We start from the raw sequence: 25,554 nt of genomic DNA on the forward strand, positions 1-25,554 counted from the left end.
CCAGGGATCAATAAAGTATTCTGATTCTGATTCTGATTCTGATTAAACTTTGAGTAAACTGTTCAGCCTACTACAACAATCCTGCAGTAACAGCTGAGAGGAGCCATTCCAGAGGGAGGGACATAACATCCTCAAACCAGCCATGATAACAGGATGAGATACTTCTATAATCTGTTTACGTGTTTGGAGCAGAGCACTTACAGCTCAGTCTTAATGCTTTGAGTTCCACAGGAGGGCCACTGTGAGTGTGACGGGTCATATTGTTGTCGGCTAAACCTTTTGTTCAAGTACATAAACATCTGGCCAACATAAGGTAAATTCTTCCACATGATGCGTTTCTGCTTCATGTTAAAAAAGGAAGAAGAAGAAATGCTTTGTTTTCATATTTTAATGGTTTCCCATGTGGACAAGAATAATGAATAGCATTTTTAGAAAAGCCAGTTCACCATTTTTTGAAATTAGCGTGCATTCGATGATGAAACACCAAGAAATTCTGTGTACTAAAAAGCCATTGAGATTCATAGCAGCTGTACCATGCCTAATTGTCCCAGAAGGGAATTTTGAATTTTATCTGCTATACAATAAGTCAGCGGCATCCTGTGAGGGGACAGAATGATAACAATACATGTGATGTGAAAGCATGTAAACACAGGGCAGGGACATAAATGGACTGAGGGAAGACTGAGAGGAAGGTTTGAGTTGCGTGCGATGTAGGGAAAATGCAAAGTCTGCATACACGGAGTACAGTGCAGCTCTGTTTTGTATAAGACTGAAGGAGGGACACGCAGTGTCACGGTCAATGCATCTAATAGGTTCTAATGATGTCCTCACCAAAGCATCCATTCTGTTAAGCGGACTAACGAGAAGATGTGTGAGTGGACAAAGCACACAGGCCCCTCGCAAACACATGGAAAAAAACAGAACGGCAGCCGCCTATAGGTTGAAAATACATCAACAGGATGTGCCTTATGAAGGAGACAATCAGCAGGAATGTGCTGAGACTCAGCCTGGTGAGAAAAAGTCTTCACTGGTAAAAAGGTGGAAATCAGAAAGATGGCAAACAGATGGCAAATCCTTTTTTTTTTTTTTTTTTTTTTTAAATGTATCACGAATCTTAAAGAGGTTGAATTTGCACTTTGTAAATAAGACACCAAGTAAGAAGAGAGTAAAGCGCATTAGAGTACAGCCAAACTACAGTGCAGCAGCTACAGCTCTATTTCATATAATCTCCATACATATAGAGCTTAAATGTCTGCATAAATGAAGTATTACAGTTCAGTTTCATACAGCCCGATATTATATCTGCACATACCAGTAGCTTGTTTTAACAGAACAATCGTCCGTGATACACCCCCCCCCCCCCCCCAAAAGCAAACAAACAAACAATTCTCACAAATAGATTTTCAATCGTTTAAATATTTTTTAAACAAATTTGTTAGTAATTCATGATTGATCGTGCATGCAAACCAGCCTGACACGCTGCTGGACAGCTGGACAATATGTAAACAGCTTGAACCTGCACTTCACATCCAGATATACCGCACTCACACGCACCTGCAGACCAGAGCCCACCTACCTCCACACATCTGTCTCCAGGCTGGTCCATACAGTATCAAACCAGAGCCAGGCTCTGATGACAAACTGCTGCTTTAGAGAAAGTTAAGGTGACCGTGGTTACTGGAAAGCTGCATGTTTTTGTTCCCAGTCTCCAGTCATACACGGGGGACTAGGAACCTCCATCTGAATGATGTACTTTCCACTAATCAGCACATTCTCCTAAACGTCAATGAAAAGAGGGGGCTCTCCGCACACTGCACACCCTCCCCCCTGCCTCAATCATCAGCTTCACTTAGCTTTGTCCCTCACAGCCTCAGTTTCTTTGAATCTCTGCCCTTCTTTCTTCCTTTAGTCAGCCCCTCTCTCTCTCTAGCATCAGCTGTCTTCTCACTCTCCCATCCAAATATGCCTCTGCAATGGTCTGTGGTCATTTATTCAGCTGCTGGGTTGATGTCTGTAAATTAGTGGGGGCATGTGTGGAGCCTGCGTGTTACAGCTCTACAAGGTCACTGATTTTTTTTTCTCTCTTTTTTTCCTTTTTGCCCTCTTCTCTTTAGGACACATGGTGTTGCCAAAGGGTAAATCTGAGCTCTCAACCAGAACACATCCTCAGACAGCCAGAGCATTTCTAGTTAGATAACAGGTCGTCTAAGAGTGCCTTCAATTCTGATGCAAAAATAAGAATTCTTTTCAGATTATGTCACATGTTTCATGTGTCCTCCTTATATGGGATAAGAAACACTGTAGCATCTCACATTGAGGGATAAGGCTCCGTTTCTCCATGGTTCATGTGCTTTGGTTTCCTGCATTTTTCCATCAAAAATATAAATAAATAAATTATATATATATATGATTTCTCTTTTTTTTTCTTAAAGTGTGTCAATGGGGAAAAACGCAAAGGGGCCAAAAAATAAATTAATTAATTTAAAAAAATGACCTCAGCTTTCTTTATTTAGAAGAAAATCAAATCAGGACAGAAATCAATTTCATCAACAAAAAAGAGGTTATTTTTATATTTTTAATCTTCCAGATAATATGAAACAGTTAAGTAAGCCTTGGTAGTAAAGCTCAGTATCAGCAATCTGGGAGAAAAGCCAGAGAAACAGGCTATAAGGCTACAGTAGCCGCTGTGGGACTCCAGACAAAGCAAGAGCCCCCATCTGCCTTAATTTGTCTTTTCTCCCTTCTGCGATGACTCACAGTGGAATTCAGGTCCACTCATTTATATGACTCGTAATATCTCCCATTGTTTAATTTCTTAGCTCTCTGCACTTGACTTACTCGCAGCGGAAAGCCCGACTAGTATGACTCTGCGCCCATTAACAGGCAGGCAACTCTGACCGTTTCTCACTTTCTTCATAGAGAATGCAGCCAAACCCACGGACTATCCACACAGTGGGAGGGAGATTAACATAAGACCTCTATCAAGTAGTCGCAGGAGATTCTCTTAGTCCTTGAGGCTTTTCTCTGTCCTGAAGTCTTTCTACCAACAGATGGTGCTGGTGTACAGTCCACTGTACATAGAATGATGCTGTGCTTAGGGATATATGACTGATTAAAAGCATCCCACTCATCTTTATCAAGACGGGGGAGGAAAAAAGTTGATGTAAAGTAGAACAGCAGAGGGAAGGATGTTACAAAAAGAGGAAAAAGTGTATATATAAAGAATTTAGAGCAAAGGCTACACAAACCGAGGGAGTGGAAATTACTCAGCTCCCAAGGGAGCTTATTTAAGCTGCAGGCAGACATGTACATGTCTTCATGAGGAGAAAAGTTTGATCTATTTGACATGACCGGTCCTTGTTTATTGAGAATGAATGATTTCTAGCGTGACTGTAAAACACCGACAGCTTAAAAAACAAAAATAAACTAAATTTAAAAGCAGATTGATAATGATAATGATCAAAAATGTTTTCGTAACAAGTTGCTAAGCAAATCATTGTATGTATTAAATGCTTCAAACTGTCCATTTTCAGGGTTTTCCTTTTACAGAGCAATAACAGTGTTGATTATTAGAATGTGTTATGGTAGGTATTATAGATAAATGCTTCAACGTGCATCTCGTAGTTGTTTCTATGCGCTTTCATGTTGCAAAATAATTAAAACCAAAATATATATATAGTACAACTCCTACTATGATGGGCACTGAATGATACAGGTCTCTGTGGATGGTTTCTCATAGATTGAAATCAGGATTTATCACAATTACGTGCACGTGCACAGATCTCCGAGGCCAGTTGTCAAGGCAACAGCTAAGGCTGACAGGAAAAAAAAAAAAAAGCAAACAAAAAAACCCCAAAAAAACCCAAAAAACCCCCCACTGTCCATACCTTTAAAAGATGCTGAAGATATGTGTATGTGTGTGAAATAAGAAAACAAAATAACCTCCATTTAAACAGTCCAAACCAATGAGCCCAACCAAGATAAACATTTAACTTTAATGACCATTTACCAGTCGCAGTCCCAGCCTCATGACAACATGCTTATTTCACTCTCGTGCAGGGACATGTGCTAATTCGACAAATCATGCTCACACACAAGCAATAAGATTAATAAAGTATATAATCAAATATTAATTGGTGAAAACAACACATAGTATACAGAGAGCGTTATGTGTCACATCTAATTTGTATTCTTATAATATGACATTGAAAACCTTGAAGAGCTAAAAAGCCCCCAAAGGAACCACTCTGTTTTATAGAGCAAATGCACTGGCGTGCCATTTTAACCCCCCCCTCCCCTCCTCTCTCATCCTTTGACCCTTCCCCACCTTGCTCATTTCTGGCATTAACTCTGGATAATGCAAGTCTGCTTTGTTGCTGAAAAGAGTTTGTGGATTAGCACCAATAGTCAGCCTGAGCTCAGGAGGCTCAGCTTGTTCACAGCTGAGCTTCAGCTCTCTGGACCAACGGTGATGCAGGTAAAGAACAGTGTGCACATGCCAATTCCCATTCATAGCAAAGCACTGCCAGAGCTAAGCGATGAAAATATGAAACCACAGGCACATGATCGAGCTGAGAGCGCATACCACTAATCTTCTGAGGACCGACTTGCAGGTTCGAACACCAGCTGGCGGAACCACTTACTGAATGTCAGTCCTTACTTTCTTCCCCATTTCCTGTCTCTCCCTCATCATCAGTTATCAATAAAAAAGTGGCAATATTTCAATAAAGTTATAAAAAGCATGGATGGCAGCCTGCAGCAGAATGCTAAATTCTAATTACAAAATTATGATCTGCTCTTTTTCATTCTACATATGCTTTATTTTTGAAAGTGAATCAGTCGACCCGATGCACACAAAATAAGCCTGCACGAATGCATATGTGCATGCGCAATAACACATGGCTAAAAAAAAAAAAAAAAAAAAAAAAAAAGACCACAAAATGCAGAGTGTGTCTATAAGAGCTGCAGTGCAGCAGCATGAGCTCATCACTCTTCTCTTCCCCCTCCTCCTTCACTGCCCCCCCAAACTCACCCCTCCTCTTGCTTGCCATTACATAAGTTAATACAGCACACATGCTCATTATTCTCCAGGCAGGCGCTGTGAAGAGATGCAAAGGAATATGTCATCAAAAGTAGTACAACAGCCAAAAAAAAAAAAAGCCACAGAAAGCGACAGCGACTGTGCTTCTCGGAGCTCGCGCTGTCCCCGACTGATCACAAAGAGCAGAACAGAGGCAACACATATTTTGGCCCTCCTTTAATCACACACATAAAGTACAGGAAAAAAAGGGAAACTGGGAGACATTCTAGAAACATCGCACTTTTTTTCCCCAGTGCATTTCTGTTTAGTGCATTTTCCACATCAGACACCCCAGTAAACACTGTGAACGTGAAATGTGTCTCCAGAGGGAAGCTTTCTTAAGCATTAGAGTAAACATACTTGCTTATTAGCATTTCAAAAGCTGCACGGCTTAACATGAGCAGTGTAGATACTGCAGCACAGGCAATGTTCCCGAATATATTCTCCCATAATGTTGCAGCCCTGCAGCAATAGAAGGTGAAAAGACAGTGAGAGCCTATAGCACATATACCCATCTATTACTGTCATGATCAAACATCTACTCAACACAGCGGGGTGACCAAACTCTTACAAATGATTATATGAATTTCAGAAATAATGAAGGGAATAAAACTTTTCACACAATATGATGTCCCTCCGGTAAAGACATGATTCTAAATTATTCAGCAGTATGTGGATACTGACTCCAACTTAAGCACTGATCGGAAAAAGGCACCTTTAGACATCAATACTGAAACGAAACTGAACAAAGTAATGAATGAAGGTCTTTTTTGGTCAACCATACAAAGAAGAGCAGTCGGAACCAGTTTTCTAGTAGATACAAGCATTTTGTCAAGCTTCAGGGGAAAAATAAAGTTTTTAATAGAAGAAATAAACCGGAAAAAATGTTTCACAGTCGTGTCAACTCTTCATCGCACTACTTCTTAATATTTCAGAACGTTAAAAGATGGGCCACTCAGATCAGCAAATGCCATAGATGTAAGTCATCAGGACCAATATCAACCATTATAAAAGAAATGTTACTCTCACTTTAATACACTGAACACCAAATGTGGAAGCCATTAGACTAACTGCAACTAGAGAACCTCTTATTAACAATAACAGCCTGTTCACGTCTTCATCATTGTGACATTTTTGAGCAGAATACGGCTTCTATCCTAGACACGTCTAAGCTTTTCCACCCGGGAGGGTTTTTTCTTTTTCTTTTTTCCCTACCCTCACCGCAGTGGAACTGCAAGCTCGTGCTGGCAGGTTGCTGCTTTTCCATTACAACCCCCCCCCAAATAGACCCAACTTGTCCTATAGTCAGTATGCCAAAGTAGGAAACCAACAGAGAGGTCAGTGTCTGCTCTCGTTTCCCGACTGCCAGCTAACACTAGGCTCATGTCTGAAACACCTAGTTAACCTCACGTTCCAAGTATTAAGGTCCTCTTTACCTATCACGAAGCGCTGCAGGTTAGCATCACAGTTCAGTCAGAATACACTCCGCAGAGTTTCCTTTCAGTACTCTGTCCCGTGAAAATCCACTGTGGATTGAGGAGGCATCACTGACAAGCTCCAGATCCACAGACATTAAATAAATAATGCTCCCGTCGTCACACACTTTGACATAGAAACAGCGAGATCAAATGCTCCCTGGTGTCTACAGTGTCACAGCTAAAAGAGTCATGATGTAATCAGACATGCATGCATCGCCTGAGCAAAGCAAATGGTTATCAATAACCCATTCGCGAAAGATCCACCTACCTGTGCTGTTCAATTTTTCTTGGTTATATTCATAATTTAAGGAGTAAGAACTTATTTGGGGTAGGTTCTGTCTAAAGAATTACACACATGGCCAGCTAATAAATATCTTTACAAATATGCACGGAAGTTTGTCACATTTTATAATGAATCTTTAGTGTATAAGGTTAATGTTTATTTAAATAAATGGTAAATAAATAATCACTACACGTCTTACTCCACAAGGATTCTACTGCACAGACACTGAACTACAATGCGCCAAGAATGCATGTGACCTTGAGAAACATTTCAAGCAGCCTTGAAAATAGTCTAATAAGAGCGACTGCTCGTCTGTGGCACACACAGCTGTTTATGTGCAAATGAATATAATCCATGCATGATACTTGTGCAAAGAGATCCATCAGACATGACAACTTGCAGACAATACAATTTCTGCATCAGTGTGACTTTGAAATCCAACCTCTATCATGTAGATTAGGTCACAAACAGCAAATTGTCTTTTTAAAAAAAAAAAAAAAAAACCTCTTCTTGAGTGCTTAGCAGCACAAACAGAACCTAAGGTCGCATACTCAAGATTTAAATCTTCAGAAGTTCAAAATTAGATACATGTTTAAATATAAATTAACAACTGATATTCTTAGATCGCATTTTGTGGACAAGCGCCCACATTTTAGGTTCCAAGTTTTCAAGTTTGAACATGCTATGACTGTCATGGAGACTTGCCATTGTGAAATGGCCTGATTATTCATGCACCGTCATATATCGCAGGTAGACTCGGTGACGTTAGGATCAGGGCTATGTGGGGGGTATTTCATCTGCTGCAAGCCTCCTTTTTCCGTATTCTTCACAACAGTCCTTTATGATTGGTGGTGTATATCCGGGGCCACTGAATGAATTTGGGACTGATCAGACTTCTCCCTGATGTAAAAGATAACTAAAAATCAAAACTTCCCAAAATTCCTGTACGGATAATGACTGGAAACTTTGTTTTGCCAGTCGGTCAGGAGCATTTGAAATTCATTTTAAGAGACACAAATCAAAACTATTATAAAAAGGCCTGTTTGACTGAGGTCATATGAACACCTAAGAATACTTGCAAGCTTTATAACCAGTTTGCCAGTTGAATATTAATAAAAAGACACAATGAAAAGGTCACTTAGTATTAAAATCCAATCACTATAGACTGAATAATGTAAGGTGGAAAAGAAGATCTTTCCTGAATGTTGGTTTTTATGTTCATTCCCAAAGTGATGTGTCAGAGGACATTTCTGTTGTAGTCCTATGGCAAGGCAAAGATAAGGGAAAGGACTTAAAGGAGATAGAAATAAAAGAACGACAGATTCTTCTTAAGTCTTTATTATTAAAGGCATGTCCCTGATAAGGTAAACTGTCAAGTAAGACCTTGAAAAGTCTTGACTGCTTCCAGTCTGCTCTCTTCTGCTTTGTGATAGTACATTTCCATAGTTCTAGAAAGGAAACCACCGAGCATATAGACAGGAATGTTATTGGATTAGTCAGAAATATCTGCACAGACTGCTGTGGTCAGTCGGAAAGACAACCATCACTTTTCGGAGGCCCCTGCCATCCGCAGTGGTCAATGCCAGATGGTCTCCTACCTTATAGTTCGGCTGGATATGCAGTACTTCCACATGGCATTCCAGACGGCAGTGACATCACCAGAGGCATCAGACATGCCCGAAAAAAATGTACATGGCACCAAGAGGAAGTTTAAAAAAAAAAGTAAAAAAAAACAAACAAAAAAAAAAACACAACAACTACAGCAACTCCCCTTAAATGAGCCAGAAGAAGAACAGTCTGTGCTCACTCCTTCCTCAACCACAAATTACACCCCACATCCTTCACTTTCCATAGAAAACCCACAGAGAAGTTCATTCTTTCGCTGCTAAAGTTACTTTGTGTGTGCCTTTTCAAGGTTCTCCTCGTCCTAGTTTGTGTAAGGCTCAGAGTTGCTGCTCTTGCAAGCTGCCTGATGACCAAGTAAGGTAAAGGCCCAGCATGTATAGCAGAAGAAAATCATCCCTCTTTTTAACAAAAGCTCTCCACCCACAATAAACCGCGCACCAGTCCTCTCTCTCTGCCTCTCCCTCTCTCTGCAGACACCCCTCTCTGCTTTTTGTTACTTTTTCTTCAGTCCAATGTAATCTTTCACATATCTGCTGCTCCCATGATGCATGCTCCCCAGTGGTGATGGGCTGGGCCTATGTCATGTGTTTCATGGTTACTTGTTTATGTGGACATGCCTTTTAATGAGAGAGAGAGACAGAAGGAGAATGTGAGCAAGAGAAAGAGAAGTAGATGAAGAGATAGAGCACGAGAGCTTTTTGTGCCTGTCTACATGGTAATACTTCGGCAAGCATCCAACAATCACACTGCGCTCAATGGGAAGGCCACGCTGGAGGGAGGGTGAACCCCAGTTCAGCAGCTGGGAGAGGCTGTTTTGAGTTACTACACTGACATTGCTTTAACAACACAGGCTGCTACACTGAAGCCAGTGCAATGTAATGAGTTACACCCAGTGACCAGCATATTCCAGTAACTCTGTGGGATTAGACACATAATGAGTTGTTTGCAGTTTTTGGAAAGAAAAAAAACACACACACGAGTGTCCTAAATAATTCCAAACAAACCACTGAGTCATAAAAGTAAGAACAGCTGTTGATACAAGAGTTTGCACTAAATAAAGCACTACGAAATATCGGCTAAAAAAAAAAAATAAAAAAAATAAAAAATAAAAAATCGATTATTATAGAATGCATAAATGATGAAGATGCACCTAAATCTGGGGGATTCCCTGAGGCCTACATTCACAGTTATTATTAATGAATCATGGACATACTGTGTCCTAGCCTTCAGAGTACTAATGCCAAAGAAAAACTGCGTGTTTATATACATACAGAGATTCAACAGAAGGCAGGTGCATCTGATTTTCACAGGTCCTTGATCAGCGTCATCACACTGCAGCTTGCTTCTGTTTGAGACATCAAACAGCACGATGGGATGTGCATAAAGGAAACCTCTGCACACATACGTGGTTAGATCTCTCTGGTGTAGCAGGGGGATAATGGTGCAAAAAAACAAACAAAAACAAAAAAACATTGCAGTCTTTTTCTGTGCAGCTCTAAAACCTTGCGCCTAAATTATATTGTTTAAAAGGGAAAGTAATCATTTTGGGAACTAGTGTCTGAGCCTAAAACTGCTGCTTGAAATACTTCATGACTGGACATCAAACAAATAATAGACCACCCCTTACAGCATCTTTATCATTATGGGAAATATATCCATTTCTATTTTTCTATTCTACCTAAAGAGATAATGGTGATTTTCTATTTAAAAAAAATGGGTGTCTAAACTTTAAGGATATGTGGGATATCAGATATTACAAAACACAATTTTTTTATGATTTCAGCAGAGTGGCAGAGAGAAGAGGTGGGCATAAATTAAGATGAGTATATACCTTTAAACAGAAGTGGAAGCTTTGAAACATGAGTCTTAAAACTTGTGTGATATGTTCAATTTAACAGAAATTAAAACATGATTGTCAAGACTGAGCAACTTGCAAGCTTAGATTCACTGCTGGGATTTATGAATTTAAATGTCATCAAGGACACTTAAATCAAGTCTTAGGTGAAGTTTGGCATTTTGAGGTGAAAGACGAAAGAACACAGCCAAATTTAATATAAGCTAAAACGCTAACCTCATCAATCATGCATCGATTGTGCTGTAGGTGAAAGGTGAACAAGAAGAGGCCCCAGTGGGACGGAGACGAATAGATTCAGTGATAGCCGCGAGACACTGACACTGACTAAACAGACACTGACAAGACAGTTACTTAACCAAGCATTTCAATAACAGCTGTAACCTCGTTTGCTGGAAGAAATGGATAATGGTTAAACCAGCTCACTCTCCCTTGAATTATGACTTTCAACATGAGAACCACTATGTCAGCAAGCAGAGCTGAGCACTAAAGTTTTTCTATTAATCAGATGTTCTTTATGAAGTAATTCGAGGGTTGGTTTTAACAAATTGAACTGCTTGATGTTGGGAGTACTTCAGCACAGGTAGCAACATCAACAAGCTGCGAGCGAGCTGTTCAAAACACGTAGCACTTTCAACTTCAAGAAATGATTAAGCCAAACGTGAGCAGCTTCAAAACATACCTTTTATAAAAGTTGTTGTGTGGGTGCAAACACAGCACATGCCAGTAATCCAGGCAAAAAGCTTTGAACTTCCACATCCTCACGTCAAACAGTCAAACGGTTGAACAGCTGTGGAATCGAACAACATTAAAAGGCACCATGGCACAAGCAGAGGAGCAACCAGTGAATCCCAGGCATGGACGATAAATCTGTTCTCCTCTGGAGCTCCAGCTTCGCCACTGCCACTGGATGGCAGCCTGAGTGGTTTTAACCCGCCCAGAACAACCACATCACTTCTGGACCTGTCTCAGTCATCGCCAAACCCAGAAAGCCAGGCCTACGAGGAACCCTCTGGGACTGATTTGGACCAAGTATTAACGCTTGGGTTCCACCTCCCAAAAATAATCTCTATATTAGCTGCTTCTGCTTCGTTTTAACTCTTATCCAGGTCAACCGTGTGTCCTCTGTGCTGGTCCCTTCACACAGTGCGTCAGCCTTGGATCCTCAGAGACATCATGCCTGTATCTAATGCTCTGCGTCGCTCCAGCAGGCACAGGTAGTGGAATGTGTAGGAACGCAGATAGGTAGAGGAATTCCAAAACTCACTCATCTGTGTTTGAACAGCACATACTCAACAGGAATCCTCTTCTGTCTCCTCCCGCTGCAGGAACAAACTTTCCTATGAGGCAAGAGACCAGATCTTTTCTCTCACTGCCAACATGGATTCAGTAATGCCATCTACTGCTCCTGTTCTCCTCCTTCCAGCTAAACCCCAAACCATTGCTGTCCTCCTATCTCTGTCTCCTGCTCCTCATCCTCTCTCTGTCTCTCTCTCCCTGTTACAGCCGCTGCCATCCACACAGGACCTCCCAGAAATGTGCCGATTCTGGTTGCTGGGCAACACTACCGTACTACTGAAGCTTCAAATGGAAGTTTCGCAGAGCAGCCAGTGATTGGTCGGCTTTTCAGCGAGGAGGGACTGCGGCAATGTTGTATGACCACATGAGTTTATATGCATGCTTTGTTAAAATAAATATGAGCTTCGAGGTTTCTCCGATTTTTGTCAGCATAAAGAAATATTTTTTAGACTCTTTTTTTAGACTCTTCAAGGTCATAGAATCATCATAAAAACCATAAGTGTGCCTAGATTGCTGGAACAAATGTGAGATTATAGTCAATAAAATGATTCATACACTCTAAGTAAGATATGACAGACCTATTCAGAAAGAATGTAATAAAGGAAGAATGGATTTCAGGTGCATAAATAAGGCCGGCATATTAAACCCTCATAGATAAGTTTGTGTCTGTATTAAAACTGTGCTCATATGTGCTGCAGGTCCTAGTAGAGCTATAAGGCTTAAAACGTTGCTCTCCTTTCTGTCTAAAGGGGGTTTTGCATTTGAAGAGAAGCACAGAGCTGTTCTTTCTCTGCCTGAGATGCAGTGCCACGCTGCAGTGCCACCCAGTCCCAGCAGTCATGGGAAACGGGCGTGGAAGGGCCTCTCATCAATATTCAGCCATTGTTTATGTCCAAACACACAAACACTCAAAATGCCACATATTTACACAAACAATTAAACTCACGTATGCAATTACAGACAAACAAACACGTGGAGTAATGTTCATATTTACATATTAATATACTAATTACTATAGTTAGATCTGTTTGGGCTGAGGAGTCAATCACCACATGACTCCTTTCACACAATATGGGCTTCATGTCCGCTTTCCCAAGCCAAGATATAGAAAGACCAGAGCAGGACAAAGGCTTTAGTGGGAGCCCATGTGAACAGAAGGGAGACTGAGGAATTAATGAACCTAAGCACCATTCATCAGGCTTTTGTCACAACTGAGGCCTCCTGATTTACACACATCTCACAGAAAAATCAGCAAATCTGTGCTCTTCCTGTCAATTTACTTCAGCGAAAGCTGTAAGTGTAGAAGTGCGCTTACCCTCCTGTGTACATTACTGCACTCTGAATTTTAGTGGTTACATGTCATGTGACATTTAAAGACGATACCTAGAGATGAAGACGACAATTAAGCTGTAGGTAAAAAGCATGTATCTGCACTTAACTTCTGTTCTTCTCACCATTTGGAAATGGTGATGAAAGCCCTTTTAGTTGTCCCTTTCTTTTTCACACCAGTGGTTAGTGTATGTAAAAACCTCACTGCATTGTTAGCAGAACATATTACAGTCTGTCAAGGCAAAGAAGTATGACTCTTACAACAATATAGATGGCATAATAGCTTAGCGGCTCTGATTCAAGAGCACATGACAGACTATTATTTGGGTTTTTTTAGGACAAAGACTTGAGTAAGTGCGTATACAAGTGCAACAGGCTGTAATTTCATGAGCAGATTGACGATTGTTCAAAATTGTAAGCTTAGGCACGTCCACATGTGTGGGGAGCAAAAATGTGAGAGCAGAGAACTGTTCTGTTAACTGTGGTCAAAATGGGTGCTTTTCACTATAAAGGCTTTTACTTTAAGTTTTTACCCTGTAAAACAATGTCAAGTGCATTTTTGCGCAGGTCAGAGTCAAGAGCAGTAATCAACTGCATCGCCCCAAGTTACAAAAAATAAATAAATAATGTAAGTCAAACACAGCCAAAAATTGCTGGCGATAGCTCAGGAGCTAGGGCAGGTCATATGGTAATTGGAAGGTTGGTGGTTCAATCTCTGGCTGCTCCAGTCTGCATGCCAAAGAATCCTTGGGATTCCGCTTGATGCATTTAGAGTGTGAATGTTAGATTGAAAGCACTTGATGTAGAAGAAAGTGCTTGTATGAATGTGTTTGTCAGTGGCTGAAAGAGAAACATTGTATAAAAGCACTTTCATTACTCAAGTAGAGTGGAAGAGCACCAGATGAGAACAAGTCCATACACCACGGATCACACATGTGGACCAATATGCTGAGCCATCTACAGTACAAGCTTTTCCAACTTCTCTTTCTAAGGCTACGTCCACACAATTTTACGTAATTTTTGAAAACGCAGATTTTCTATGTGTTTGCACCTTCCGTCCACACGTAAACGGCGTTTTCGGTCACTGAAAACGGAGATTTCTAAAAACGCTTGCCAGGGTGGATATTTTCGAAAACTCCGTTTTTGCATTTACGTGTGGACGAGAAAAACGCAGCGTCAAAGGTGTGCGCCTTTTTTGACGTCACACTGTGCGCCACATTATTGTTTTGGTGAAATTAATTTCTACAATACTGTTACTGGTAATTGTACTCTCTACAGTGTTTAAATGCTTACATATACACACACAGTTACTGTCCCTCCCCACATACGACTTTGGCATGTTCCTGGCAGCGTTTTCCTTAATTTCTGCGTTTACGTGTGGACGGGATTATTTTTTAAAACGGAAACGGAAAATCTCAGTTTTCAAAAATACCCGTGTACGTGTGGACATAGCCTAAATCCTTGGCATTAATACAGAATAGTTCCCCCACTTTGCAGCTGTAACAGCTTCCATACTTCTGGAAAGGCCTTTTAAAAGATTTTAGAGTGTGGTTTTAGGGGATTTTTTGCTCATTCACCCAGAAGACCATTTGTGAGGTCAGATACCAATGTTGGCTGAGTGGGCTTGGCTTGCAATCTCAGTTCTGGTTTATCCTAAAGATGTTCAGTGGGGTATAGGTAAGGGGTCTGTGCAGACCAGTCAAGTTCTTGCAAATCAAACTCATTCAAACATGCCTTTATGGACTTAACGGTGTCCCATTGCACAAAGTAAAGCTGAAACAGAAAAGTGTCTTAACCACATATAGTAACCACAAAGCTACAAACACAGAATTGTCAAAAGATTTCTTGATGAATGGAAGTATTAAGACTTCCCTTTACTGGAAGTAAGCGACACACCCCAAACCCAGAAAAACAACCCCATAGTGTTCTCCTTCCTCCACCAAACTGTACAGTTGCCACAAAACAGTCAGGCAAGTAACATTCTTCTGATATTTGCCAAAACTCAGACTGACCCATCAGACTGCAAGATCATCACTCCACAGAACACGTTTCCACTGCTCCAGAGTGCAGCGGCGGTGTGCTTTGCATTGACTATTGAATGCTTTACGTCACAAGGCTTCAGCTGCTTGAGCTTGGACGCCTGTTACATGAAGGCCCAGGGACAATTTCTGTGGTGATGTTAATGGCAGAGGGAGCTTGGAGCTCTGCCGTTATCGAGTCAGCAGAGAGTTGGCGACCGCGGTCTGTAACTTTACATTTTTTGCAACTTCATGACCAAGTTGCTGTGGTTGCTAAAGACTTTCCACTTACAGCTGATCATGGAATATCTAAGAGGGAAGAAATTCATGAACTGACGTATTGCAATAATGGGATCCTATTACAGTACCATGGTCAAATTTAGTCAGCTGTTTAGAACGAACTTCACAAATATAAAGCCAAATTGCATGGCTAGGTGTTTGATTTTATACACCTGTGGCAATAGGGCTGAAATCACCTGAATTCAAAGATTAAATTCTGTGTGCCAACACTTTTGTCCGTATAGTGCATGTAAAATAAAATAAAAAATATATAAATATTCCAAATCTTTCATGACTGAAATCCTCAGAGCACTGCAGGTGGATCAATACAGCCCACACTCTCTGAGATCAAAAAGGCTATAAAATACCTGTTCAACCATCAGTCTGAATACATGCCCTCATTTGAACGGCCTTGTGACAGGTTTTGTCTCCACTGTGCTGCTGAATTAAACTAGTGTAGTGATAAATGATGATACTGAGCACTACAGCCACAGGACCCCACTTCTCCCCCATGACTGCCACAGTCAATCACTGATAAGGTTGCTTAAAGACTCCATGATGAGGGGAAAATATGGGGAAAGATGGTGGTTGCCTTTGCTAGTAGGAACCTGGTAGGATGATGGCCTTTACCAAAACCATGCCAGGCCTTATAACATCAGGAAAAAGCTACACAAGCACGCATTATGATGACATAATTATACCCATCATTTCATTAAGTGCACAGTTGATCCTGAGCTTTTGATTTATTTCTGTGTGAAGGACAGTCTGTCTGAATGAATATGTTAGAAAAGTTCACCCCCTGGTGGCAAATTTGGGTAACTTTCATATTTTAAAGGCATCGAAGCCACAAAAGCTGATGTAATCGGAGCAACGAGGAGTCCGACAAGTTTGCCGATTCACTCAAGAAAACATAAACAAATAAAACACCATGGAAGTTATTTCTTCCTAATTCATACCACATCACATAAGCAGGGCATCACTTAGATCTCCAGTGGCCAACTTCAATAGGCTTCACAAAAGGATCCATTTTTAAATCACTACAAATGTATTTATTATAAATAGCAGCATAAAATTTAAGAGTGTGCCATGCAGCTTTTCTTCCTCATCTGTTTGGGATGCTGACGTCCTGAGCCCAGCATGTTAATTTCATTACAAGCAAAATGGAGACACAGAAGTTAAAGTGTCCAACTAGCATGACAGCTTATACTACAGGGCAGCTAATCTTACACTAAAGTTACAGCAGTTTGCATGTGCACAAGCTCCTGTATCACACAGATTGTACAGTACAGCTGCTCAGCTGTCAGCTGTCAGCCTGAAAGCAGCCATGCAGAGCATTAGTTGGATGGTGAAAAAAAGGACAGAAGCAGAGGCGAAAGAGAATGAAAGAGAAACAGAGGATGAGCCATACTGACTGTAAATTCACTCCTCCAGTTTTTGTTTTGCATTGAAGCAGAAAAATCCAGACACAGTCATAAAGCAAAGCACAGACAAAAAGAAGAAAAATAAAAACAAAGTGGGGGAAATACTTTGTGGCTTCTGGAGGAGGATCTCACAGCTTTTAGTCTCTCTCAGCCGTCCTGAAGCTGTGTTATAACCTTTGGGCTAGTAACAGAACTGCTATAGTATATGCACTTGTCCAGGATTTGTGAATGCAGGTACACTGCTTTGAAATGTTTAATATCCCTGATAGGATTAGCATGTCTTGTATGAAACAATGTAAGGCAGCATGAGCCACTTGGTAGGCACTGTGCAGAAAAGGCTTTAAGTGTGACAGTTACACCTTTCCCAATTATGAACAGAAAACCATGAAAGTCTCAATCAAAATGAAAAGACAACAGTAGTCAGTGATCGCTTGGTTTGGTTGTTATTATGTAACATTGTTGCAGACAAACACATCCGCATATCCATTTTTATTTTCGCTAAAGGAACAAAATGTTCTGGAGATGCATCCTTTTCTAAAGCACCCAACTCTCCTCTGTGCTGAGGCTTCTGACGGTGCCATTGGCAAAGGCAGAGGCTTATTATGGGCTGTTTCAAACCACAAATGCATCAGCACTAGCTACTCCCCTGAGGAAACTTCAACTCACTGAGATGTGCCCCCGAGAGCCCCACAGCTCCCACTGGTTTGATCATCCTCACACATGGCTGACACAGCTCCAGCTGCAAACTCAGCCACTATCTCAGTGTCAGTCGACAGATGTCCAGCTGCTGACGTTTTAGTGTGCAAATGACAGCCTTTGAGCTGATTGAGCACAGCCAAGTTTGTGCCATTTCGGCAAAAACCAAAATGCTACTGTACTGCTGGTACATTTCTGACTGGATGTTGAAGTATACTATGCACCTGCACCTTCAAAAAAAAAAAAAAAAAAAAGCATGGCATTTGTTTTCATATATTCTGTTTAGTTTTCTGCCAAAAACAATGCTGATGAGGTAAGAGGGGGAACTATAAGGTGTAAATATCCTGCCATCAGTCAAAAATTAAGGACTGATGAGAACGCAATTGATCGACAAACACATTATATATTTAAGTCCTTGAGTAAATTAAGAATTGCCATGAGGGACACTAGACAGACAAATAAAAGAACAAAGGGCTTTCATGAAGACAGGTTTGTACATACAAAGAGCATGTGCTTTAACAAGTGACTCACTTCCTGCTTTTAAGCATTATGCCCCATCAGCTGATGCCATGTGAACTGACAGCATGCTCGTCGTGCCTTGTGCTGGCAATGCATTACATGCAGTTGTTGTCTTATGCAATAGCTCCATGCATCTCACAGTTCCTGTCTACAGCAAAGGCATATTCAGAGCAGTGCTGGCAGTTGTCTTTGAGCTTGAGCCTCTGACAGCAAAGTGTGCTGGGTCTGCAGACTGAGAGAGCACGCAAAGTGGAGGAATGTGGCGTCACTGCCTTACCCCCTTGGTGACGCATTCTCTTTTTCATCAGCATTGGCGTCACTTGATCAGGGGGCAATGCATTTAGAACATCTAGTAACAGGGATTGGCAATCCTGTTAAAAATTAATTCACTCCACAAATGCCCTCCAAGAATGCATGGCTCATCTCAACGAAAGATAAAGCCAGTTGATGCTTATTACCTGCTTTGTCCATGAAATGTTGTATATTCGGTGCACTGCAGAATATATAAGAAAGTGATTCTGAATCCCAAAAAATAATCCATGCACAAAGATCACACCTTGTGGATGCGAATGTTACGGACAATAGTGATACCAGCTCAATTGATTTTTCACGCATCTCGACTCCAACACATGCATTTTTTATGATTTAGAAAACCAAAAATAGTCTATTATTAAAAAGCAACAACTCTTTTTGTGCACACGCTAAATCAATAAGTACTGAATAATGTGGCTGCTCAGCATTTCTGGTGCAAAGTGACTACTGATTTATGTCCCTCAAAACAACTCGTGTCAGTGTGAACATGATGTAGAGTAAATGTTTTGCATAAAATACCTTCTGAAAATGCCTGAATTCTTCTTCTTTAAGCTTTCCTTGCAAGAATAGTATATATACAGGAGCCAAAACCAATGCATGCTTGTTCCACTGTACTCAACTGAACAAATTACACTTTGTGTATGATGGTGTATTCAGCTCAAGACAACCTCTGCATCCCTTTAGGGCAGGAAAGTCTTTGGTGAAACCCAGGACATCATCATCCTTTTGGCATTCCACTGCTGCAGGGACAGCATCGGAATTCCAGAGTGAGGTGGGCGGCTGCCAAATACGATGAAATGACATTTACAACACAACATGCTTGTCCAACTCCAGCTCCTCATTAAAGGAGTATTGAACAGACATTGTGATCCTCAGTTTGTTTGACAGACACAAAAGTCACAAGCATTAGTGTCAGTCAGCAGTACATCTTCTCAGTCTCCAGACAACAATAACCACAATTTGCACAACACTTTCACTTTCCTGCTGTCAGCTCCTCACCCAGGTCATGTGACAGTCTTTGGTTAAAGATTTTACTTGGATTAGAGCTGAGAGGGAATGAGGATGAAAGAAATAAGCGACCATCTCTGAACACAACTGCTTAATATGCAACAACAAAAACCAGAAATGCAATTCAAAGTTAAGCATAAAATTACAAAATTGTAATTATGAAAGAAACTTTAAAATCTGAGGAGTGTCCATATTTACTAATACAGGCTGAACAGAAACAAGGCAGAGATTAAATCTACTAAATGGCAGTGCCAGATTGCCTGTGAAAGACTCAGTGGAGACCCATGAAGGTCTCATATTCATTAAGATGACAGATACCCACGTATGGTATTAAATCCTGACATGACAGCGTAATACAGCTCACCGTTATGCATCAGTTAGTAAGTACATGTGTGAAGTTCCAGTACATGGTTACACTCAAAGGGTTGTAAGGAAATCAGAGGGTCTACAGTGATGCAGCAAAGACACGCTTTAAGAGGGAAAACAAACCTGAAGGTCCCTCTGCAGAGAAATAAGGCAGCGAAATGCTTATTCAGCTGATGTGTTTATGTGCTAGACAGCAGAAGAGCACATGTAAAAAAAAATGTGGAGCGCAACAACAACAATAATACTATTATTTAGCTTCAAAAACACATAAGAGGATTTTGTCTCTCTTTCATTACAGGAGAATTCACACATAATTTACTGAAGCAGAAATGCAAGCTTTCCACACAGACCGTAGGACTCATCGCCATCCCAAAAATAACAGCTTAGACCCAGCCGCATTTTACACACACACACACACACACACACACACACACACACACACGAACACACTGACACCCTCAAATATACAGCAGAAGCTGTGAGGAACTCATGTGCCCAGTACGAGCTGTCACAGCATCATCCAGAAATGAGTCATGTTTCCCAGCCACCAGAGGCTCTAAAACCATTATTCACATGACTCTGTTGTGCTTACTGTTATAATGGCAGACTCAAAATACCAAACAACACATAGGTTTTATCAATTTACATGGAGACACATGGTATTAACTCATCTTGCTGAAAACTGAGAATGTCATTCAAACAAACGTATGGTCCACCTCGCCACCCCTCCCCAGGAGAGACGTTGTTTACGATGAAGGCTCAGGAAGGGAACACAAGAGGACGAAGCAAGGTCCGGATGCCATAGGTGACTCAGCATGGACACCAGAGAGGTAGACACCCTGTATTCCACCGCCACCCACTCAACTGCTGTCTCTATGAATGGGAGCTGCATCAGTGCCGCCCAGGCAGGCGAGCCCGCCTGTCTGGCTGTCCTGTCTGCATTCGCACAAAACATGTTACTCACATGTCGTAGAGCCGGTAACCCATGGCGGAGCCCGGTCTGCTTGAATGGGACCCGGGGTCTCTTGTTCTCCTGGGGTCTGTGCTGCTCACCACGGCGCGCCAAACACTTGGTTTGTCCATCCTGTATGCTGGTCAACGGGACTCGACAGTGGGACAGCGTGCGCACACGGGCTCACTCACATTCACACTCCCTCTCCCTCCCAGTCACAAACACGAGCTGCCAGAGGGCAGTGCGTGTGATGTAACAAGGAGCATCCAAGAGGCTGGCAGCTGGTGGGGGGCTAAGGGGGGTGGGGCTGATGGTGGAAGAGGAGGTGTGGGGTGGGGTCTTGTAGAGCTCTAAAGGAGATGTCTCGTGATAAGCCTCTCTTCCTCTTTTTCTTCTTCTTCTTCTCTGTGATTACTAATTCTTTACTGATATCAATGCCAGGGGTGACTTCCACATTTAAAGGAAAGCAAGAAGGCACTACCTCCTGGAGAGCTACTGGGATTTTATTGGCTCTCATAAACAGAGAGGAGCCTCTGCGTACACCTCTCTCCACCCTCTTATCTGCTCTCAGTAGTACAGTCCTCAGCAGGGCTGTATGATTGGCTCCTTGGTCTCCATAGAAACAGGAGGATGTGTCAGAGGTAGGGCTCATTATCATGCCTTCTCTCTCTCTCTCCCCTCCCTCCCATTTTGTTTTCACTCCCTCTCTCTTTTACCATTTCTCTTCTTCTCACATACCCAACCCCTGTTCCCTCCCTCGGCATCTTTCTCTCCACTGGAATCAATGCACTTTTCTCTGTAGTGTCTTTCAAAACACACAGTCTAATGAGGAGTGGCGCAAGCAGGTAAAGATGCAGCATGGCTCTAGTTAATTATGCCTGCATAAAAAAATATTTTAAAAACTATGAAAGAACTAAGGAGATCAGTTCATGGATATATGGCAAATAATCGTCTAGAAATAAAGGTAAATAAGTTACAAATCATATTACTGCAGTTCATAACTTTGCAATCTCTGACACACCAAGTTGGGTATTAGAAACAACATGGCTTGCACAGATATTGCATCATGTGCAAGTAATTCCAAAACCAGACAGGAAGTGTGAACTAACAAGCAGAAATACAGTTATATTATGGAGAAAACTGAAGTTTTGGTTGCAAAAATGCATCAAAACAACCACAAGATGCACATGATGTACAGTGTGTCTTATTATAGCTACAATGTACCATGCCCTTAGGAAATAGATGTTAGTGTTGTTGACTTGACACCCTCAACAGCATCCAAAGCGAGACTGTAGGCAGGGAGGATAATGTGTATGAAGAACAACTCTCATAGGGACTTTACAAGGCACCACACACACACACACGGTAGAATATAGACAGAAACCCAAGGCTTGTGGTTCAAAGTCCAAGAAGAATGTGTTTCATCATCAAATTTAACCTCACTTCAATCCAGTGTCAAATTAGTGCAACCACTATGTTTGTTAATGAGCATGTGCAGTGGTTAAAGATGTACAGCACGTCCATTATCTAAATTGCAGTCACACAAGCTGTGTATGCTGTAATTATTAAGAAAAGTGCAGATTTCTCAATTTCTGGCATAATGTCTTGAATTTGTGATTTATGAGTATATGCATGGAAATCAAGTAATGTTAATCACAGTCAGTTAACACAGTCACAGTCATTGATCAGTTCATACCTCTATACGGAAAACAAGACTCCCAAACAACGAATGACAAGAGTGTCAAATGTTCCTGGGTCATGGCTTGCAATGTGAGATTTAAAATTTAAGATTTAAATTTACATGTACCAAAGGAGACAAGCCTTAGTATAATGCAGGGGTGGGCAACTCCAGGCCTCGAGGGCCGGTGTCCCTGCAGGTTTTAGATGTGTCCTTGAACCAACACAGCTGATTTAAATGGCTAAATTAGCTCCTGCAGTTCTCCAGATGCCTGGTAACGAACTAATCATGTGATTCAGGTGTGTTGACCCAAGGTGAGATCTAAAACCTGCAGGACACCGGCCCTCAGGGCCTGGAATTGCCCACCCCTGGTATAATGGCTATACCACAGTTTTGCTGTATACATCTTGTCACTTCCCAACATTGACAGCGATGGCAACCAGTTGAGTGTATAAGTAATAAGAGCATTCATTTTAATAACCTCAGCACATGCTTCCGGTTCTCATCCAGGGCTCTGATGTTAGCATTGATATTAGTTCTACTTAACATTTTGCTAAATGTATTGAATATTGTACCATCTAACTCACACACTAGTCGTTTTTATTGTTGCACTTTTGAACACATCTGATGTTAAATTCAACATTGGATTGATTGTGTATTTTTTCTTAGATTGAGGGGATGTTGCTCATCTACCTGACAAAGACTGGCTGGAAGATTCCAGGTGCTCAACTGTTCGGGGCCTTTTTTTGTTGTATTTTTAAAATGTATAACTTTATTTCCATTTCTAACTCTAAATACAGGGCTGTAATGTAAAATGTGCATTTATTAATTTTTTAACCAAACTGGCATATAAACATAGTCAGTGTAGGTGTTTGTGGGCATGGATGACAAAAAGATACTTGGTGGTTGGAGGTTGATGGGAACGATGGTAAGTTCCATTCTGTTAAACAGCAAACCAAGAGCAGAGATTTAGTAGTCAGGGCACATACAGACCGAGGAGCACAGTGGCGAGAAAGATGTTCTTTAAACCTGACAAATAACATTAAATTCATGGTTACCATATTCAGCACAAAGGAGAGGTTTTCAGGCCTTCACAACGAGACTGAATTACAAGTGCTGAGGTTGATATTTCAGTTGCAATCTTATTTTATTGCCAGGTGTACCTTTGCACACATTAAGATATGCTTCTGTGCGACCTTTATGTACCATGTTGAATTTCCAGCCGTAGACGGTACGCGGGATATTATGCAGAGGGCATGCACACAAAACCAGACGCAAAGAACACCAATATCTTGTCTGTTTACGTATTTTATATGAACACACAGGCTTTTATACAGGTCTGTCTTCTTAAAGGGGGGCGCCAGACACATTCGCTAAATGTTACGAAGGCAAGTGAAGATGGAAATAGAGATGGTCACAGGACTGTCTTAGTGGATCATAAACAGCAAAGGAAAAAAAACAAATCAAAAGGAGCTGACTGAGTGTGCCTCATGTTCTTGCATGAAAGCTGAAAATAATTTAATTGACGGAAAATTAATCAGCACCGTTTATGCACAGACCTAAAAATCATTAGAGCCACATTCTTAACAGCACATATTGATTGATTTTTTTTAAACTGTACCGACAATTTGAAGATTAAACCTCTTGTACTAATTGTGATTGACTTTTTTCCCTCCTGTTGTTTAATAGTTCAACAGTTTAGACAAATAATCACAATCACCACTGTGTACACTTCATCACTGATAATAATCATTAAGCTTCATCTTACACTAAAAATGTCTACTGCTGTACAATACTGCCATTGTCCAAAAACTGTTTCTCAGCTCAACTTTAAAGTTGATGTACAAACATAACAGAGACTGACAGATAACAAGTCCTCTCCATAAAGCAAGTTCTGCTTGGTTTAATGTCTAAAAAAATAAACTATGTATAAAACAATGCATCAACACATTTCCAGTGAAGTGCAATCTATTTTCTTCTCTTCTTCGGGTGACTAGGTGCCTCCTATTTCATCAAAACTGCACACTCAAAATGCAGTGCTACGCATGTGTCTGCACAATCTGTAAAAAGCACTGGTGGAACCGACTGTGCCAGCAGGAAGCCATATTTTGTCCTAAAATGAGCCGTCTCCTCTCATGAGATTTCAGCCCACTTCAAATCAAGACAAGCTGAGTGATGAAGAGCAAGAAGAGAGCAAAAGAGAAGACATTAAGCACAGCACTTACAGTGACAGACCACACGGTGGCAGTGCACTACATCTTCTGCAATAAGATGTGACAGGATGTGATCAATAAGCTTACTGATGCTGTCACTCATGGGGGTTTAGTGTTGCACCAGATGCTACAGTGTTGCTTAATTTGGATACATTAATCAAATGCATGTGGTTTTTAAGCAATCTCCCTTTAAGAAAGAAGGCTAACAATGTATCAAAGCAAACCCATGAACAAAGATTATGTACCGTTTATGTACTTTCCAACAAAAAGGTATCATTAAAGTGAAAAACATCACAAAACTTGACGCTTCAGTCATTTCAGTTTTGTTTTCAGCTTTCAGTAATAATACTTACAAAAAAAATACACCCAGCGCTTTTTTGTTCCATAAAAACATTTTCCTAATCACAACAACTACAGTCTCAAAAGCTAGGAAAACTGACCAATCCCCTTTAGATGGGGACCTCTGCACAATGCTCTGGGGAAAAGAGGTGAGAGGGTTAGTTTGCCTGTGTTTTTCCATGCAACAACACAGCACATCCTCTCTGTAGTTCGCTGGCAGAGGGCACAGTGCTGTGCAAAGGCTCCTTCTGTCACTGACTTGGCCTCAAGCCTAAGAACATCAGAAGCAAAAGACAGACAAGCTTTTCATTGCAGGCCAAACAAAGAGCTGTCTCTCTGCCTCTAACTATGAAGTATAGACAAAGACATTACTTGACCCCTTGGGCCTCAGCTGAGGCTCATCACAAGTTTAGACTCCTCCATAAGCCGATGTCAGTAATACTGCTACAGCACTTGGTATATATAACTGATACAGCATGCAAAGGAAGACGTAGAGAGATCATTTATGGCACAATTACCAGTGAATTAATGTAAAAATCCTACAAATTAAACTGACATATTTAAACATCATATGAAAGGGAAACTATATTGCTATACACTTTTTTTTTTTTTATACTGTTCTAGGTGCTCACTATAAATAAGCACAAATTTAACAACTTTGGGGCTGAATTTCTTTATGTTTTATAATCAAATTTTGGAGAGGTGACCAGACAAATGAGTTGATGCCAAAAATATAAGTCAGTTAAACATGTTTGTTTTTTTATTTATTAATGTGCAATTAAAGTTGCCAGTTCAAAAAGCATATG

At 41.0% G+C, this 25,554-nt stretch overlaps 1 protein-coding gene across 5 annotated transcripts in view; it reads right to left on the reverse strand.

Annotated features, from left to right (window-relative positions):
• The window catches only part of iqsec1a (IQ motif and Sec7 domain ArfGEF 1a), a 100,475-nt gene that overhangs the window by 32,988 nt on the left and 41,933 nt on the right, over positions 1–25,554 (reverse strand). The window contains exon 1 of one of the 5 annotated variants that reach the window (XM_085444401.1): positions 20,531–20,888. The exons of 2 other annotated variants lie outside the window; for them this stretch is intronic. In XM_085444401.1, coding sequence (XP_085300527.1) covers positions 20,531–20,649 — 119 coding nt within the window. In that variant the 5' untranslated portion in view covers positions 20,650–20,888. Of the gene's footprint in view, positions 1–8,439; positions 8,535–11,001; positions 11,794–20,530; positions 20,889–25,554 lie in introns of those variants that run through there. 2 more of the 5 variants (XM_085444403.1, XM_085444404.1) reach the window with 2 other exon arrangements.

The sequence above is a fragment of the Copadichromis virginalis genome, linkage group LG20 (genome assembly GCF_057382275.1).
Source record: "Copadichromis virginalis isolate Kocher_CV1m ecotype Utaka linkage group LG20, C_Virginalis_male_GT1.1, whole genome shotgun sequence".
Lineage (NCBI taxonomy): Eukaryota > Metazoa > Chordata > Actinopteri > Cichliformes > Cichlidae > Copadichromis > Copadichromis virginalis.